The sequence below is a fragment of the Cricetulus griseus genome, chromosome 4, assembly GCF_003668045.3.
Source record: "Cricetulus griseus strain 17A/GY chromosome 4, alternate assembly CriGri-PICRH-1.0, whole genome shotgun sequence".
Classification (NCBI taxonomy): domain Eukaryota; kingdom Metazoa; phylum Chordata; class Mammalia; order Rodentia; family Cricetidae; genus Cricetulus; species Cricetulus griseus.
Window position 1 is genome coordinate 109242785 of NC_048597.1, and position 20840 is coordinate 109263624.

General features: G+C 40.5%; 1 protein-coding gene across 3 annotated transcripts in view; it reads left to right on the forward strand.

The window, feature by feature from the left end:
* Vkorc1l1 (vitamin K epoxide reductase complex subunit 1 like 1) overlaps positions 1 to 18216 on the forward strand; it is a 43602-nt gene extending 25386 nt beyond the window's left edge. For 2 of the 3 annotated variants that reach the window (XM_027413808.2, XM_027413807.2), the window contains exons 2-3: positions 9962 to 10071; positions 13716 to 18216. In XM_027413808.2, coding sequence (XP_027269609.1) covers positions 9962 to 10071; positions 13716 to 13942 — 337 coding nt within the window. In that variant the 3' untranslated portion in view covers positions 13943 to 18216. The remainder of the gene's footprint in view (positions 1 to 9961; positions 10072 to 13715) is intronic. The other variant, XM_027413809.2, reaches the window with a different exon arrangement.
* The last annotated feature ends 2624 nt before the right edge of the window (positions 18217 to 20840 follow it).

Genomic DNA, 20840 nt, shown 5'->3' on the forward strand with positions numbered 1-20840 from the left:
TTACAGGCCATCAAAGGGTATGGCCCTGGGGATGAGGCTCAATCTGCTTTAATTAAAGACTGTTGCACCCACCCTCTCAGTGCAGATGCAATTTTGGAGGCTTATCCCAAGAGACTTAACACTATGTCAAAACAAAAACCTAGCACTCAAAAGAGAAAACAGTGTTTTAGCATTAAAAAATTACCAAGCATGGAAAGAACCAGGAAAATATGCCTTAAAATCAGGAGGAAAATCAATCTCAGATAGGACACATTGGAGCCGGGCGTTGGTGGCGCACGACTTTAATCTCAGCACTCGGGAGGCAGAGGCAGGCGGATCTCTGTGAGTTTGAGGCCAGCCTGGTCTCCAGATCAAGTGCCAGAATAGGCTCCAAAGCTACACAGAGAAACCCTGTCTCGAAAAACCAAAAAAAAAAAAAAAAAAAAAAAAAAAAAAAAAAAAAAAAAAAGATAGGACACATTGGGATTAAGAAATACATTGAAACAAATAATCTTTTTTTGTTTGAGAGTGTAAAAGAAGGTAAAAGAAATGGACAACACAATGGGATAAAAATATATTTTTTATTCAAATAAAACAATTTTAGAGGTGGAAAAGAAAAGTGCACACAGACAAGGCACCTATAACTCAGTGAACTTGAAGATGTAGCAATTTAAGCAGAAATGAAATGTAAAAAAGTAGAAATAGTAAGTCATCAGTCACTGGACCAGGGCACAGTTTAAAACAAAAACAATCTAACAAGCTGGACGTTGGTGGTGCATGCCTTTAATCCCAGCACTCAGGAGGCAGAGGCAGGCGGATCTCTGTGAGTTCGAGGCCAGCCTGGTCTACAGAGCGAGTGCCAGGATAGGCTCCAAAACCTCAAAGAGAAACCCTGTCTCGGGAAGAAAAACAAAAGAAAACAAAAAGAAAAATCAAGAAACAAAAACAGTCTAACATGCGTTTGGAGCCCCAGAAAGAACGAGGGAGGAAGATATAAAGTATTTATAAGTGATGCCAAGAAAATTACAAATGCACAGATTCCAAGAAGCTCAACAGAAAGAACACTACAATAAGACAAAGCCAGCAAATACTCCACCAGCGTGCATTCATTTCATTGTTTTTATCTGCTCTTTGCTGATTCTAAATTTCACAAGACATGCTTTTTCATTTTCTTTTTTCATTTTTTCTTCCCCGAGACACCGTTTCTCTGTATAGTCCTGGCTGTCCTGGAACTTGTTTTGTAGACCAGGCTGGCCTCAACTCACAAAGATCTGCCTGCCTCTGCCTATTAAGTGCTCGGATTAAAGGTGTGCACCACCATTACCCAACTTGCTTTTTATGTATGATTTTTTTTGAAGATAAGATTTCATTCTGTGTTTTCTAAACTGGTTTTGAATTTGTTGGTTCAAGCCCTGGTCCCACCTCAGCCTCCCAAATGCCTAGGACTGCAGACACACACCACTGAGCACAGGTTAAAATTTCATCTCTCTGAAGTCTTTTTTCAGATTTCTCAGGAAAATGTCCCCAAATCATTCATTTTTATTTTGGGGGATTTATTAAAAACATTTTTTTAGTGTAATTGTTTTTCCAGTGTGAATATATGTAAATACCTAGTGCCTGCGGAGGCCAGAAGAGGGGGTCAGATCCCTTGAAGCTGGAGCTATAGACAGTTGTAAGCCACCTGACATGGGTACTGGGAATCAAACTTGGATCCTCTACAAGAACAGTTGCGCTCTTAACCACATCTTTCCAACCCTTATAGCATGTAATTTTCTACTGAGGAGCTAGAAGGAATTTTATGCAGAATGGAAATTTAAGATTTTGTTTTGGAGTAATAGGGGATTTTCATTCATTAGTAAAAATGAATTAGAATTGCATTTCGTGGCACATAGTTGTAATCCCAACCATAGAGAGGCTGAAGCAGGAGGACTGCTGTGAAAGCTTAAGGGCTACTTGCACTACATTTTGAGTTTGGGCCTATCTGGGCTGGCGAGACCCCACCTCAACCTTTTAACCCCAAGAGTAAAATAACAAAGAAGTGCTTAATATAAGGTAGAAGACTTGATATCAAATACATTCTCATTCCTATTCACAGCCCTCAACACCTCCAGTAATGCTTATTAGACTTCCTATGTAGGTGTGAGTGTAAAATTCAACTAGTGTGTTTACACATCGTGGATGCTTTGAAGGAGAGTGGGAGTAACAGGGAAGTGTTCTACCCTAAGCTTCAGTCTAGGAATGTGACTTTCGGAGGTCTCACAACTCCCTACTTCATCATTCAAACCAACTTTTGCTTTGCTTCCTCATACCTAAAAACTTACTCATAGTGGCAATATTTCTGATATCCTTTCCCTGGTAGTTAGCTTGAAAGAACCTGGAGACCTGCTTTCTCTCCCCCTAGAGTCCTTAGTAGACCATCTGACATTTAGTTACTTGCAAATACCACCAAACAAGCACTACTATTTATCTTACTCTCAAAGAAAAAGATCTCATATGTTCTTTTTCTGTTTTTTTTCCCTCCCTCCCACCCTTCCTCCCTCCCTCCTTCCCTCCTTTATTTCTTCAGGACAGGGTTTCTTTGTATAGCCTTGGCTGTTCTGGAACTCATTCTGTAGACCAGACTGACCTCAAACTCAGAGATCTGCCTGCCTCTGCCTCCCGAGTGCTACTGTTAAGGCTTGCACCACCAAGACTGGAGAGATGGCTCAGCAGTTAAGAACACTGGCTACTCTTCCAGAGGATGAAGGTTCAGTTCCTAACATCCACATGACAGCTCATGACTATCTATAACTCCAATTCCAGGGAATCTGACACCCTCACACCAATGCATATAAAATAAAGTTAATTAAAAAAAAAAAAAAGGCTTGTACCACCTTCACCCAGCTAGAAGTTCTCATATTTTCACTGCTGCTAGTTGGGCTAACCATCCTCAGATCTTTGAGCTGGCTGTTTAATTGTTGTTTGAATTAAAATGTACTTAAACTTTGGGGAGTCTAAGCTTAGCAGAATATTCTGGTATTTCCAAAGACAGTTTGTTATTTGTTAGTCTAACTTAGCTTTTGTTTAGGGGAGGATTAGGAAGGTGGCTCAGTTGTAAAGTGGTTGCTACAGAAATGGCAGGGTAAGGTATGTCTGAGCTCCAGGTTCAGTGAAAGACCCTGTCTCAAGAAAATAAAGGTAGAGAAGCAGTTGAGGAAGCCAACCCACATCAACCTCAGCCTCCACATGCTCCTAGCACATACACATAAAAGTTTCAGTCTTTTCAGAGAATTTCTTACCAGTCTCTTCTCCTTTAACAATCTCTATGGATATAATGCTAGATGAATAGGAAACGCCATGTTCTGGTTCTGGCTTTTATTACTTAACTGTGGAAACAGGGAAGCCATGTGTGAGTGAGAGCTGTTAATTTGTTGGTTTGTGAAAGCCGAAGTATTCTACATGTAAATATTGACATGGTTAAAAATAAGCTCCTCTATGCTTCAGATTTCTAGTTTTTAAATATTAAAATTTTAAATTACTTGAAGTGTTAACAGAATCTCAAACATCAGAGATTTATTCAGAATTTTATCCATATTTAATTTGTTGACCAAGCTAAAGACTCATGTAACTTGCTAAGACTAGCCTGCTGTTTCCCAGACTGTGGTGAAGAGTTTGTAAAATTTCCAATCCAGAGGCCAGAGAGATATATAGATTAGCAGTTAGGAGCTCATGACCCAAGTCCAGGTCCCAGCACTCAACTGTGGTTCATAGCCATCTAACTGTAGTTTTAGGGGATCCAGCACCTTCTTCTGATCCTCTCTGGCACCAGGCACAAGTGTTGCACAGACATACATGCAAGCAAAACACTAATAGACACAAAATAAAATTAATTGACAATTTTAATTTCCAGTTCAGAGTCTGGTGGGGTGTGGGGTTGGCTCAGGTGGTGTGGTGCTTGCCAGTGCCCACATAGAAAGGCTGGTATGGTTGTGAGCTTCTGTCATCTCACACCTGACCTTCACATGAATGCCATGGCACATGGCACTCCTGACTCCCATATAAAATAAAAATGTAAGAAAAAAAAATTTAAATAGTGAAAACAAAAGTTAGGAACTTGGAGGGGGTGGATAAACTTTGAAAAATGCTTTTACTAATTATGTTATAAACTTCCCAACAAAAAATTCAAACTTGACTTTCCAACCAAATAAGGCCTACTTAATATTATTGAGATATTGTGCAGAACACTGTATAAATAAATAAATCTTAAATTGTAAATTAAGCTGGGCATAATAACATGTGCCTGTAATCCCACTATTCAAGAAGTTGGGGCAAGAAGGATTGCCATTAGTGTGAAGCTAGCAATATAACAAGTACCAGGCCAGCCGAGGCTACATAGAAAGACCCTGTCTTTAAAAGCAAAGCAAAGCAAAGAAAGATCTATATACATGCTAAAACAAACAAACAAACAAACAAACCCCATAAATCAGCTGGATGTGGTGATGCATGCTTGGATCCCAGCACTCAGGAGGCAGGTAGGCAGAGCTCTGAGTTTGAAGCCATTCTAGTCTACGTTAAATGTTTGTGGCAAGCAAGGACTACATAGTAAGCCCCTGTCTCAAAAACCAAACAAGATGTACATGGTGAGATCTTATACCCCCAAGTTGTTTTATCTCCTATATCTTTTACATCAAGAATTTCAGTAGGGTTGGGGAGATAGCTCAGTGAACAAAGGGCTTGCTGTGCATGTGTGAGGAACTGAGTTCCGATTCTCAGCACCCACACAAAATGTTAGAGGTTGGGAGAGCAGTAACAAGTAGATCCCTGAGGCTCAACAAATACTAGACTCAGTGAGAGACCTTGCCTCAAAAGATAGAATGGTGGGGCATGGTAGTATATGCCTGTAATCCCAGGAATCTGTCTCCAAGCCTTCCAGAGGAAACTATTGTTGGGTTCTCTCCCTCTAACACTATAATTTTGCTTTTTGTGAAAATAGTAAAACATAGAATCAAACTTCATGACACTCATCTTAGACCCTGTGCTGTGCCTCATTTCCGGAGTGTCGGGGTTATAGGCTTGCTTCACTATGCCTAGCAGACTGACTACCTGGAAAGGAAATGTTAAAGCTAGATGAGGTACCATGGCAGTAGTCCTAGTACTTGAGTAGCTGAGGCAGGAGATTACCACTGGTTAAAAGCTATCCTGAGTGAGTTGATGTTAGCTGGGAGACATAGCAAGACCCTGTCTTTTTAAATATGAGAGTGCAAAGGCTTCCCTCTCCATTAATTATTAATCTCCTTTAAAGTGCAACATAAGAATATATAGCTGTAGGTGTTTTGGCAACATTTCTTTAGCAAATGAAGTATTCATAAGAATGTTCCTTTTAGAAGATTTTTTTTTTAGATTTTATTTATTTATTTATTATGTATACAACATTCTGCTTTCATGCATATCTGCACACCAGAAGAGGGCGCCAGATCTCATAACGGATGGTTGTGAGCCACCATGTGGTTGCTGGGAATTGAACTCAGGACCTCTGGAAGAGCAGTCAGTGCTCTTAACCTCTGAGCCATCTCTCCAGCCCCCCCCCCTTTAGACGTTTTTAGGATGTAATATCAACATTAAATTTCAAGAAAGCAGTTGTATGTAAAAGACAGTGCAGCCTGGTAGTGGTGGTGGTGTATGCCTTTAATTTCTACACTTGGGATGCAGAGGAAGGTAAACCTCTTGAGTTTGAGGGCAATAACCTGATCTACAGAGCGAGTTCCAGGACAGCCAGGGCTACACAGAGAAACACTGTCTTGAAAAACAAACAAGACAGTGTTGTCCAAAGACAGCTTTCTGGTGGTTATGGCTGATTCAAGAGTAAAACTCAGCCAGAAATGGTGGCTCACATCTGTAATCATGCTTGGGAGGCTGAAGCAGGAAGATTATAACATGTTTAAGGCCAGCCTGAGCTACATAGTTCTAGGCCAGTATAGGCTGCAGAATGAGAGACCGTCTATCAAAACTTTAAAGAAAAAAGAAAGAGTAAAGTCCATAGAAATGAGTGGTAGAATGACCTCAGAAGAGTCCACAGAATGTTTCTCAGCTGGATTCTGTGTGTATGTGTACCTGGTTATGTGGAGGCAGGAGGTTAATGTTGGATGACTTCCTTAATTTCCTTTTCCTTATTATTATTTCTTTTTTTTTATTTGTGTGTGTTTGTATATATACACCACAGAATTATTTGGAGGTCAGAAGACAATTCGCAGTAACCAGTTCTCTCCATCCACCAAGTATGTGGGTCCTGGAGATTGAACTCAGGTTGTCAGGCTTGGCAGTAAGGCCTTTTAGCCACTGAGCCACCTGGATAGTCCCAACTTATTTTTGAGACAGTCTTACTGGTAGGGGACATCTTGATCTGGCTAGGCTGGCTGGCCAGCAAGTCCCAGGTATTTACCTCTTGGCTGGAATGACAGGTGCCACCACACTTAGCATTTTACATAAGTTCTGGGGCTTGAACTTGGATCTCCTTGCTTACATAGCAAACACTTTACCAAATCAGTTATTTCCTCATTCCTTCAGCCAGGTTTTAATGAGCCATCCACAGCCCCATTTAACTTTCAGGGACAATTAAAGGGAAAGCCACCAAATCTGGAGTTAACTTGAGGAAACTTAGTGTGTTGGTTGGGTGTTGTTTTACTGAAATATGACATCTGAGAATATCTGAAGGCAAAGGATTGACAACTGAAGCAAGAACAGTTGTGGTTCGTGTAAACAGAAGCAGATGTCCTTAGCCACATGTTCACTCTTGCCATCTCTGGGATACCATTAATCTATCAAAGGTTATTGTTGATGTCATAAGTCTCCTGACTCTAAAATTCCACCCATATCCTGACTACCACTAAATTTATCTCTAGCTTGCACTGCAAGTTCATACATCTAGTTGCTTATCTGTCACCTCTATGTAGATGCATAAAGGCAATATGAGCCTGTGTCCAAAGATGTGTTTCAGATTATATCCTTCCTAGCTCAGAAAACACAACTTCTCTTCCCAGCGACTCAGGTCAAAGTTCTCAGTGTTGCATTATTTCTTTGTGACATACTTCATTTTCCATCTGGGCAAGTTCTGGGAGCTGCACTTTCCAAATAGCCTGGATCTAGCATTTCTCAGCACCTGGTCAACATTGAGGCTAGAATGCCTTTTTTTGTTTGTATTTCTTTATTTGTATTATAATTATTATTGTTTTTTCTCTGTGGCTTTGGAGGCTGTCCTAGAACTTGCTTTTGTAGACCAGGCTGGCCTCAAACTCACAGAGATCCACTTGCCTCTGCCTCCTGAGTGCTAGGATTAAAGACATGCACTGCCACTCCTGGCTTATTTTTATTTTTCTTTATTTTAATTTTTTTATTTTATATATTTTTATGTGTATGGGTATTTTGCCTACCTGTGTGTCTGTGAACCACATGCATACCTGGTGCTTGAGGAGGCCAGAAGAAGGAGAGTCAGATCCCCTGGGACTGGAGCCATAGACAGTTGTGAGCTGCTCTCTTTCACTGGGACACAAACCCAGGTTCTCTGGAAGAGCAGGCAGCACTTCTAACCACTGAGCCATCTCTCCAGTCCCCAGCTTATTTTCATTTTAAAGTGTGTGTGTGTGTGTGTGTGTGTGTGTGTGTGTGTGTGTTTGTGTGTGTATGCATGCACCAGTCAGAGGTTACCTTGTGGTGACAAAGGCCTTTACCCCCTGAGCTATCTCACTAGCCCAATGTTTTTTCCCCCCCTTGAGACAGGGTTTTTCAACCCTAGCTGTCCTGGGACTTTTGTAGAACAGGCTGACCGCGAACTCACCTGTCTCTCCCTCCCAGGTGCTGGAATTAAAGGTGTTCACCACCGCTGCCTGGCTTCCTAAATGTTTTTTTTTTAATTATTATTGTATATAGATGTGCATACATGATGTGGGCAGGGATGGTGGTGGATGACCATGACACACATGTGGAAGTCAAAATACAACATTGTGGAGTCAGGTCTCCTTCTACTTTATGTGAGTTTTGGGGGTTGAACTCAATTACCCACAACATGCAGTAAACATCGATGTGCAGGCTTGGAGTGGTCCAGCTGGGTCAAATGGGAAATCTGTTTCTAGTTGATTATTTTTGTTGTTCTTTTGACACAGGGTCTCATTTTGTAGCCCAGGCTGTCATAGGATTTACTGTGTAGCTCAGGTTAGCCTCACACTCATGATAATCCTCTGCTTCAGCTTCCAGAGTGCTGGAATTACACACATGTACCCCAGCCTCAGCTCTTTATGTTGAATGCAATCTTAGCCCCACTGCCAGCCCACTAAAGCAAAATCTGCATTTTGACAAGTCCTTACTAGGTGACTTATTTTACCAAGTGCTGACCTGGGATGCCCCATCCCCATTCTTCTGTGTTTATATGATGAGTAGGCTTGTCCAGTCCTGAAGGAAATGTACTTGGTCATTTAAAAATTTGTATTTTTTGGCCATAACTAGAATGGAAGTTCCATGAAGGGCAGTGCTGTCTGTTGGGTGCTGTACTTCAGTGTCTGTTAATACTCAATAAGTATTTGATGAAGAGAATATATGCATGGAATAGAACTTGCTTTGTGGTTTGAAATGTGTAAGACTATGTAATAAAAATCCTGTGTAGGGGGCTGGAGAGATAGCTCAGAGGTTAAGAGCACTGACTGCTCTTCCACAGGTACTGAGTTCAATTCCCAGCAACCACATGGTGGCTCACAGCCATTTTTTATGAGATCTGGTGCCCTCTTCTGGTGTGCAGATACACATGGAAGCAGAATGTTGTATACATAATTAAAAAAAAAATCCTGTGTAGCTCTCAGTTCTAAGATTGGGGTGGTTATTGTTTTGACATCAGGGCAAAGGGGTTTTGTTCTCTTGCTTGGGCATGGATTCCTTTAAACCATCATGACTTGACCGTTCATTCTTATTTTGAGACGTTTGTCTTTACAACAAAGTTGAGGTTATGTTCTAGTGTACCCTATAAAAAACTCTGGTTATTTTCCTTTTGTATTTAGAAAGCACTGTCATTCTGGGTTAAAGCTGAAGTTTTATCCAGTTATTGATGGTCTGTTTGTATTATCTTATTAAATCAGATTTTAGTAATGGGTTTCTTAAAAGTAAGAGGGTTCTAGGGTGGGTCATAGAGATGGGAAAGTTATTAAAGGGGTGTACAGGATGAATTTTTATACATGTATAAGATTGTCAAAGAACAAACTCAAAAGTTATTTTTAAAAGATTCTGAAAATGTCAAGTCACATGTAAACTTTAAAGTTAAACTTTAAGTAAAAGAGTGGAATGTGAAGTATCAGTTTTCTTTTTTACTTGGGAATCAGGATTCTAGAAGAGACCTATGGGATTGCTCTGCATTCAAAGATCTGTTTCCCAGGGTTTCTGCTCCTCATGCTTATGTTGGTGAAATTCCAGTAAGCAACTTCTCCATCTGTCGATTTTGAGTACAGCCATGGAATGGACTGCATCAGTAGTTTTCATCTAGGGGTGCTTAGCAGTGGCTGAAGGTTTGGTTGATGGTCACAGCTGAGAGTGGAAAATGGAATGGGTGGAGGCCAGGGACCTTGCTAAATACTGTATTGCAAGAACAGCCCTCACCTCAAAGAATTAACCTTCTTGGAAAGGCCTTAGAGGGAAATTAAATTGAGAGAGGTTTTTCTCTTGAGTATTGTCAGTAAAGAAACCTTTGCCTACCTCAGAAAAAGAGAAAGTGACCCTAGAGAGTCTTTACATGGAGATACAGAGCTTTTTAGGGATGTTGTTATTAAACCACCATTTTAAACCATACACAATATAGGAACTTAATGATTGGCCTTACCCTGTGCATAAATCACTCTTGGGACAAAAGATGTTTAAGCATTTTGTCAACATAGTTGATTTTGGAATTGGATAACATTCTCAAATAATTTTACATTTTAAAAATTAGGGAATCTCAAATATAGGGTTACTGGTTTTCCTTATTTTACAGATGGGGTCGAGGATTTGGTCTTTTGGGTTCCATTTTTGGAAAAGATGGTGTATTAAACCAGCCAAACAGTGTCTTTGGACTTATATTTTATATACTACAGTTATTACTTGGTAAGTATACAGAGATACAGAAATAAGCTTGTTATACCCATTTAGTGCTTGTGTCTTCGACCTAAAGTGTGTCTGCATAGTAAAAAGCACATGCTGATAATAGAGAATCACTAGGGTGCTGCATATTTTTGTATTGTGAAAATGTGATTCATTGCTTTTTATGATGTGTTGACCTTGGTATCAGTGGACATTTAGTCATGGCTAGCAGTGTGTCATGATGCCCAGAAACCTAGCCCCATTCATGGAAATTATTACTTCAGTCTTCCTTGTAAGCTTGTTTTTAAAAATTGTATTGTAGACTCTAGATATTTTTAAATGCCACATTTTAGGTAAACAGTAGTGGTAAGTGCCATAATTCCATTGCACTTCTGTATCTACTGTTTCCCTATCTTGTGGGTCTTTTGCTTGCCCCCTGTGGTGCTGTATAACTAAGCTACATCCCCAGCCCTGCTTTTTGCTTTTTTAAAAAAAGTCTTGTGGCCTCTTATTTTCATTATCATTGTCCTAAGCGTCTGTGGACATTTCAGTTTCACATTTTTCCTAAATAATGCCACAGGGATCCATTTTCTTTAAAGCACCACACCCACCTTGAGTTATTCTCTGAAATAAATTTCTAGGTATGAGTTTAATGAGAAAAAAAAGGCTTTTTTTTTACAAATGGATTTTAATAGTTATTGCCAAATTGTCCCCATTGTCTGGTCTCCACCTAATCTTCATTTGAAAAGTTTTTTTTGAGGGGGTAATGGTCGTCAGATTTATCAAGTATCAGTAGACATCTTTGTAATTTTACTGTATTTTAATGTCCTTTTGCTGCTAACTAAGCTTATTGTAATAATCTTTTTATCCTTTGAAGTGTTGGTTTTGTGGTTATGCTTTGGGTCCAGTACTTCCATCTGTGCTTTGCAGTTCAGCTGTTAATATTTTATTCCATTGTTTGTCAGCTCTTCTGTGCAGTGATTGGTTAAGTCTGAAGTTGGCTTATTATGATTCATAATTGGAATATGATTTTTTCTAAAAAGTTTTCTCAAGTTTGCCTAATTCTGAATGTACATACTTATCCTGCAGAAACAAAAAGGTGTAGACATAATAATAGACATATGTCTACAAATATGTAGACATAATAACGGCTGAACTAACCAAGGCATTATCCATGTCAGAGAGTTCGGTGTAGCCATTAAAGCAAAAGTGAGTGGGAGAAGATAAGATGTTGTCCAGAGAGAGAAAGTGGGGTTAAAGTATAGGGCAGTCATGTTTGTGTGTCCATGTAGAAGCATTGCGAGGGATTCTGTGGGTGCAGGAGAGAAGTTTCATCTCAAATTTATAGTTCTGTGGGATTTCTAAAGTACAAACCCCAACTCAAGAGCAGCTCCTTCTTCCATAGTAAGAAAGTGCTTAGGAAAAAAAATCATCCATGTTTGGGATCGAGGTGAGACAGACTTCCATTTCTAATGTGTTGGTTCCAATTCATGTGTGTAGTTTCATCATATGTATTATTTCCACTCACGTTTTCTGACTTTTTAGTTTCCACATGCTTTCGTAATGTCAGTTCTTTTGTAGACTATGTGACTGTTATCATTTTAAATTTATTTTTTTCACATAGTTCATATGTTAAAAATACAATATGCTGTGTGGTAAAAAGCACTCCTACCTCAGGTCCACATCATCCCTTGTGCCCTCATCCTCACCCCATCTTATGTTCTGGTTTGTTTTTGCATATATGTAAAAAAACAAGTACATGGTCTTAATTTTTTTCCTTTTAGAGCATAAAAAAGCGAATGCTGTGTTCCCTGCCCTACAGCTTACTTTCTTTTTCTCCCTTTTATTTTTCTCTTTTTTGCTTGACCTAATGATCTTTTTTATATCTTTATGTGGATATATTAAGTGCTTTTGTTTTTTTTCACAGCTATAAAATATTCTATTGCTAGAGTTATGACACATTAAAAAGTCTACAGTTTTCCACAAATAAGTGCCCACATATACCACAGTAGCAGCACTTTCAGGGCACTCTGAATTCCTTATTGTAGCTCAGACAGTCAAGCTTTAGCTGAGATCACTTAATCCTCACTTAGGAGGTAGCTTGAGTACTGTCTGGTATTGAAATCTGAGCAGAGAAAAACACAGTAAATAGTTTGCATATCATTTTATTTTTTGTTTGCTTGCAGTGCTGGGAATTGCACCCATAACCTTCTGCATCTAGATGACGAGATCTGCTAACGAGCTTCACCTCTAGTCTACCAGGATCATTTCTCAACTGTCTGTCTGTCTGTCTGTCTATCTATCTATCTATCTATCTATCTATCTATCTATCTATCTATCTATCTATCTATGTGCATATCTCAGACCAGGCTGGAAGTCATAGTCTTGGCTGCCCTTAGATTCACAGAAGACCTCCTCCTGCTTTAGTCTCCTGAGTGCTGGGATTATAGAGTGGATTGCCATGCCTGGTTCTTGCATCATTTTAAAACTTTCTTTGACAGCGGGCTGGCAGTGGCGGCCCACGCCTTTAATCTCAGCACTCGGGAGGTAGAGGTAGGCGGATCTCTGTGAGTTCGAGACCAGTCTGGTCTACAAGACAGCCTCCAAAGCCACAGAGAAACCCTGTCTCGAAAAACAAACAAACAGAAAAAGAAAGGAAGGAAGAAAGAAAGAAAAAGAAAAAACTTTCTTTGATAAAGTTAAGGTGTCAACACTAATTATGTAGGCTTAGAATTTTAGCCTAGGTGAGGGCAGTATTATTTGAGTAAATTGAACTTAGTCTAGGCTTTGATGGCCCACTAGTCTTTGGATAGGCAGGGAGTTTAATAAACTCTACCTTTTTTTGACCTTGAAAATAAGTGTGTATAGTGTTGGTGTCACTGGCATTGGGAAATTACAGAAGAGTATATATGAAGGTAGACAGAACCTCAGGCATACTTTTGTCTTGAGCCCTGCCTTCGAATACCTGACTACTTCCCCCCTCTCCCGTTGGGACAGGGTCTTATTGTATGTAACACATGCAGGCCTCCAGTCTTTAGTCCTTCTGCCTTCGCCCCAGAATGCTGGATTATGGACATATGCCACTACACCTGGCTCACACTGCCATTTTTCCTGATCTGTTTTGATGCACATGTGGCTTACTGGCCTGCTACAGTTGCCTTTATCTACCAGTTCCCCATCCTAAATTGTTGCAACACTTTATGCTTAGGTTTTTCCTCTTCAGCACAATGTTGGCAAGGGGCATCACCAGGTCTGGGTTTTTGGTGAATTTGCTCTAAACATAAAAAGCAACATTTTACTATCCCCAGCTAGGGAGAATCTTACCCAGTAGGTAAGCTGAAGCTTAGAAGGAAAGCTTCAGCCCTTGTTCCTGGGCTCATTAGGAGACTGTCATCTTTGCTTAAAATGATTGCAAGCTTGCAGAGTTTGTGTGCACACTTCTGTGAAATAGTAACAGATCAGAAACCTGGCAGCTCTGAACCCGTCCTTTCAGTAAAATTCAGCCTGCTTAGTGCTAAAACAGACAGGCAGTGTTTGCACTCTGTTTCCAGAGTCAAAGGTAAGGTCAGTATTGATACACTACTGCTTTTAGGCACAGCCTGTCACTTGTCAGTTGAGAAGCTTCTGTCCAGGCCAGGCCCTGAACCAGCTGTCTCTCTCTCTTGCAGGCATGACGGCCAGTGCAGTTGCAGCTCTTGTCCTCATGACCTCCTCCATCGTGTCTGTTTTGGGGTCTTTGTACCTGGCCTACATTCTGTACTTTGTGCTGAAGGAGTTTTGCATCATCTGCGTCACCACATATGTGCTGAACTTCATTCTCCTCATCATCAATTACAAACGACTAGTTTACTTGAATGAGGCCTGGAAGCGACAGCTGCAGCCTAAGGAAGACTGACGGCTGGCGGATTCCCACCCAACTGTCTCAAACACTTCTTTCATTAAGTTTATTTTGCAAGTTTTTTTTTTTTTTTAAAATTCACAACAGACACTTTTCCCTGAGAATCTTAAACTGATTTTTTAAAAATACTGTAAATTAGAAGGGGCCCTAGCTATTTTCTGTGTCAATCTTCATTTTAAATCCGGATACAAAAAAGGATACGCCGAGCCAATCAAAGACAAGCTTTAACTTTACCTTGAAGATGTTTCTGAAATAATAAAATGTAGCCCTAGCCCCCGGTCCTCAACCGTAAAGTGAGCAGCCATTGCTAGTAATTCTTTAATGTGCATAAATTCAATTTCAGGTATAACAAATGTGATCATGAACATGAAAATATTTTAGAATAGATACTGTATTAAATATTGCCATGTTTACAATATGTAATATGTTTTTAGCCGATGGATTTAAACCTGTAGATTCATTTAGAGTCCATTCGTGTGATATTTGTAAATAAAGGTAGAAACATTGGATCCACCCCTGCAGAACGTACTGTACAGTTTAGTTGAAGTGTAGCAAGGAAGAATTGTCAGCTCATTGTGACTGCTAAGTAGTGGAGATAGTAGACACCATCAGAACATCTTGGGAAACGTGCTGACAGCCCTGGTGCGTGATTGACAGCAGACACAGTAGTGTGCTTGGTTCCCTTCCATCTCTCACTCTGAGAGGAAGAAGCTAAATCTGAACATCCAAGTCAAGTTTGACTAGTCATAAAACTGGATGGATCCTAACTGTTTAGGATGCCGTGCGACCAGACCTTTAATTCCAAGGCTCTTGGGACACTGATGGTAGGAAATGGATGTAGTCTTTGGAGAAAAACTGAAACCACTATGGCATTTTTGGGCAAAACCTCTTAACCAGTAGCTAACCTTTCAATACAGATGTGTTCCCTTGATACTGGTGCCTGTCAGCTCAACAGTATTAGGACTGGAATAAGCACAAGCCAAGTGCTCCGAGGTCGGTCCATAGTGTTTCCTTTCTCATTTCCTCTTGCACTAAGGATTGTCAGTAAGTGTTTCAGAATCACATATTGAATTTATAAACCTTAGGGCTGACTGGAGGACCAGTTTGCTGACTCAGAAGAAACACAACACATAGAAAGACCTGGAAGTGAAACATGGAAACTTTGTCCCACTCCAGTAGCCACACAGAAGCATTAAGAAGAAACCCAGAGGTGATCTGAATAAACCCTGATGACATGGTGACTGTGTTTCTCTGGTTAGCATCTTACAGGAGATGTTAAAAGTGCCTTCTGTCTTAAATCTCAAACCAAATCATTCTGTGTGTTGAACTGGGGCAGAAGTATCCCTCCTTTCTTTCCTTACCACTAAGCAGAGAACTTGCATTCTACCTGAAGGGGCTGTGCAGCCATTTTATTCTTTGAGTTGAGAAGTAGTGGCAGTTTTTGTTTATGATTTGGTTAATCATTATGTTAAAAATAGGCAACTAGATGGCAAATTCTGAGAGCTTTTATTTGCCTTCTTTTCGAGGGAGGGAACAGGCTTTGCTTTGTAAAGAACTCGTGTGTGGTCAGCAGTCATTGAGTGGTTTACCACCTTCAGTCATAACTAATGCACCATAGGATTTCTGGCCCAGGGTAGGTATAAAATATGAATTGTAATGCCCTTTTTCTTAAAAAACAGTTTCTAAAAAGACAGATTAATTCTGATTTCATCAAAGGTTGTGTTTCTCCACGAATGTGAACATTTCCATGACTGTCTTACTACGTATGCATTGTTGTTGTCTTCTGAAGTAGTTAAAGAATGTACCAAATGGTATTTATGGAGAACCAAGTCCTCATGGGAGAACTGTACAGTGAGGTCATCTTGTAGCCCTTCATCCAGGTCTCCCAAGGCAGTAGCCAAGACTATTGCTACTAACATATCAAGGCTGTGCTAAACAAGTCCCTTGGGTCCCAATTCCAAAGGATCTTTTTTATCTTTTATCACTCAGTAGAGTGTCGTTAAAGCTTGTCTTGACATTACAGTGTCTTCAGCACTTATTCAAGAAAAGGTGAGAGTATTCATCTACCAGACCCTTCATGGTTTCCCTTTGCTTTCCTAAGTCTTGGGAGTGCCACCACTATAGATTGTATGAATTTTTTTTTTTATTACATTCCTGTGACCTAATAGAATCAATACCCCTTTCTCACTGAGAGTTAACAGGTGCTGTCTGAAATAACAGCGTTTGCTGACCAGTATGCTCATACTTGCCTGTGGCCTTGTCACTTGGGAGGTAGAAGCAGGAGGATCAGGAGTTCAAGGTCATCCCTTGACTACATAGCAAATTAGAGACCAGCCTTAGCTACAGAAGACCCTATCTTTAAAAGAAAAAAACAAAAAAAGAAAAAAGCATTTGCTAAAATATGTTCTCAGTAAGCTGCCCTGTTGTTTTTTATTTGTTAGTTTTTGACCTGAGGAAACTCAGGCTCCTCTCTGTACCTTCTATTAAACCTAGTGGAATGAGGGAGGAAAACACTGTGTTATAAAACTGCTAATGTTATTATGACTGTTTCAGACTGAATATTTAAACACTGAAGAAGCAGTGTCTGGCCGGGATTGGTGACACAAACCTTGAATCCAAGCAATTGGGAGACAGGGGCAGGTGGATCTCTGAGTTGGAGAACAGCCTGGTCTAGATAGTGAGTTCCAGGCCAACCAGGATTATATGGTGAAACCCTGTCTCAAAAAGCCTACTCACAAAAATAATAACAAACATTGATGCATGACTAACAATAAATGTGGAAGGACAGACTAGGGGGAAAATGACTCCTGCAGTAATTCTGTGAAGTCTTTTATTTCACTTCATAGTGGTGACATGTCAAGGAGTGAGAGAAGTTCTGACCAGGCATGCTCCAGGGACTGTGTGTGGTTGGCCTGTGGGATTTCATGGGCCTTCCCCATAGCTGGTTTCTATCAGGGAGGGGAAACTGGAACAACTCAGGTTTAACAAGCTGCACTAGCTGCATTCCAGGGATTACTTTTGCTCCATATGTGTAGCCTCTCCTTCAACTCTTCTGTTGTTGTTCTTTTGTATTTTTTTTAAGAGACACATGATCTCACTCTATAGCCTAGGCTGTCCTAGAACTCAGTACATAGCCCAGGCTGGCTTCAAAGTTGGCATTCCTCCTGCCTTAGCCTCCCAAGTGCTAGAATGAGTGGTTCAAATTCATTATACTTAAGAATGTTGAAAGACATTGACTTTTTCATATAAAGAGATAAAGCCCACTTGTCATTCTTGCAGAGGTCCTGGGTTCAGCTCCTAACACCCACATGCCAGTTTAACAACCATCTGTAACTCCAGTTCAGGGGATCCGATGCCCTCTTCTGGCTTCCACGGGCATTGCATGCATAAGGTGCACAGACATACATGCAGGCAAACACCCACAATATATGAAAGTATTTCATTTGGTACAAGGTATTCTTGTGTCTATGAGGTAAGATAGAGGACAGTAAAATGTTGCGTTTTTGTTTTTAGTTATAATTTTTTCAAAAGACTACAGTAAAAGTGCAGCCAGGCACTTGGGAGGTGGATGCAGGAGGACAAGAGTTCAAGGACAACCTCAGTTATATGAGACCTTGTCTCAAAAGCAAAAATTAAAAACACAGAAACTGCTCAGCAATTACTTCCTAAGCTATAGTTGGCATCACCGGTTGATTCTGATGAATACTGACAGGTGGTGGCTTTACCTTAAAAGCCAGAAAAATGTCAGCAGGGCTCCCCACTGTCATTTCCAGGGGTATGGGTTTCAGCCACCCCTGTGTTTTCCTCCAGCACACATAGGTGATCCTGCCCCTCTACACCTTTTAGCACTTTAGGCAGCACATTTAAGAATCCTAATTTGTGAGAACAACCCTACAATCAAAGGGGCAGAGTAAGGGTTCCAGGCAACTTGATTAAACAGCTCTACCCCCTCTGTACACTAATTGGCCCAGAAGAGGTAAAATGTTATGAAGCTGAATTGAGCATGGCCTAAATGATAGGTGTATATGACCTGTGAAGTATGTTCCATCTAAAATATTACTCATGCTTCAAAAGCTCCTGAGTAAACATTCGTGTAAAAAGGAGTTCACTGGGAAGACTCCCTCTTTAATATAGATAGAAATATTCTTTATCAGAGATTTAGGATACCATTTTGCTAACTGGTAAATAAAAACAGATGTAAATATGTAAGAATGTTTATTTGTTGCACATAACTTTTTTGGTATAAAATAAATGTAGACGTTACCTGTGGACATTGTGCTGCCATTGTTCTTACTTCAGTGTGGAGTCTTCAAAATGAAGCTGGATGAAATGAAGTCTAGAGTCAGGAAGAACTTGCGTATTCCGTGGTACTATAACCCCATCCCTACAGGTACTAATTTCAAGCCTTTTCTTTTAAATCCTGGGTAACTTTTGGATTCCTGTGGGTTTATTACATATATGATTGCCAAGAATCCATGACAGGGCTGGGTGCTGTAGTAGCTTATGCCTTTAGTCACAGCAGAGGCAGACTTAATTCTGTGAGTTTGAGACCAGCCTGGTTCACATAATGAGTTTCTAGGACAGCCAGAGTTATTTGGTGAGACCCTGTCTTAAAAATAAATAAATAAAAGAAAGAAATCAGCGGTGGGTTAGAGAGATGGCTCTGTAGTTAAATGCACTTGCTGCTGTTGCAGAGAACCTGGGTTCAGTTCCCATCATCCACATGGTGGCTCACAACCACCTGTAAGTACAGCTCCAGGGTTAAAAAGAGAATCCAAGAAAGCGCTGGAGACATAAAAGGAAAGCATTTGTGTAGTGGCCTCTTAAGTTTAATTCCCAGCAGAAGGGGGAAAAAAAGGGGGGGGGCAACAAGCTAGATATTGGTGGCACATGCCTGTCATCCCAGGATCTGGGAGATAGAAGTTTGAGCTTCAAGAGTTTGAGATCATCTTCAGCTACATACTGAGTTGGAGGCCAGCCTAGGCTGTGTAGGGTGCTGTCTCAGAAAACAACTAAGAATGGCTAGGGTTAAAAACTGGTTGCTCTTGGAGAGGACGTAGGTTTGACTCCCAGCACCCCATATGGCATCTCACAACCATCTGTAGCTCCAGTCCCAGGGGATCTGATGTTGTCAGGAACCAGGCATGTAAATACAGTAGGTACAAACATACATGGAGGCAAACACCCGTACACATAAAAAGGGGAAGAAAAATGTCAATAGATATTACATAGAATGCTTTAAGATGCCTTTCCATAGCTTTCTTTGAATTTTCCATTCCAACAGTCCTCTAAACAGGTAACATTTGCAAACAGATGAGTCCATTTAAAATCTAACTTAGCCGTCCTTCATTGACATGTTTTACATGAAACTTTAGGACTTGGGTTGGGGATATAGTCCTGTTGATAGCTTGCATGGTGGATGTATAAGGCCCCAGGTTTGGTATAAACTGGGAGTGATAATGAATACCTGTAATACCAGCACTTGTGAAGTGGAGGCAGGAGGACCAAAGCATTCAAGGTTGGACCAGTGACATGGCTCACTGAGTTAAGGCCCTTGCCATATTCTGACAGTCTGAGTTTTATTCCCAGGACCCATATGTTGAAAAAGAGCACCCATTGTCATAAGTTGTCCTTTGACATCCACACATGGACTGTGTTATGAACACACAATAAGGAGATTAATAATTTTAAAAGCTTAAGGTCATCCTATGCTAAATACTAACTTGAGATTAGCCCAGCTAGGTGTAGTGGTACACACTCTTAATCACAGCAGAGGAGGCAGATCTCTGAGTTTAAGGCCAGCCTGGTCTATGTAGTGAGTTCCAGAACAGCTAAGACTACATACAGAGAACCTCTCTCAAAACAACAACAACAAAAAGAGACTAGCCTGGAATACATGAGATCCTGTTTCAAAAAACAAAAGACCATTTTAAGACTCATGAACCATACCTCATCTCTAATTTGTAAAATGTTTGCTTGTCTGTTCCATTTAGCATATTGTCAACTAAGAAACTTTATTTAAATTTATATTAAACTAGGGCTGACTGGAGAGATGTATCATTGGTTAAGAGCATTGGCTCTTCTTCCAAAGGACTGGTGTTCAATTCCCAGCATCTACATGGTGACTCACAACTACCTCTAACTCCATTTCCAGGGGATCTGACATGTTGTGGCCTCCACAAGCACCAGGCCAGGCATGCATTTGGTACCCAAACACATACACAGAAAATAAACAACAAATTAATAAAATAGTAATAAAAATTTATATTAAGCTAAGATACAAAACTTGATTATTTTGAAAATTTTAAGAGGTCCATGGTGACATGAAACACAGCTCTCCTAAAATTCCTTAAACTAAATAATAGTTTTAAATGATCTTGAGATAATAGGAGGAGGCCCTCTTCTTTTCATGGGTCTAGGAAAGGAAGACTGGAAAGAGATGTGTATAGGGGCGTGCACCTGACCCTGAGGAAGGAGTTCAGCCGTCTCCAGCACTGACCATGGCTCCTTGTCTTCCACCTGACTGACAGCTTGGGAGCCCTTTTCAGGACATCCATCCTCACACTAGTGTTGCTCTTGGGAAGAATACAGTGCTATATGGTGGAACCTCTGGACCAGGGATACAGGAACAAATCCCCAGGGAAGAACTGGAAATGGAGTTTCTAATAGCAGTTGACCACCAAGTAGGTGCTAGAACTTGAACTTGGAATCTCTGGAAGGGCAATCAGTGCTCTTATCCTCTCTCCAACCCCTTACCAGTATCTCTTAAGGAAGTGTGAGTGTCCACACGCAGGTTTTCAAGCATGCACAGAGCTAAGGCCAAAAACCGATGCAGAAATAACCTCAAACACTTCTCAGCATAACAAGTTACTGAGCTTAAGCACAGACATCCATA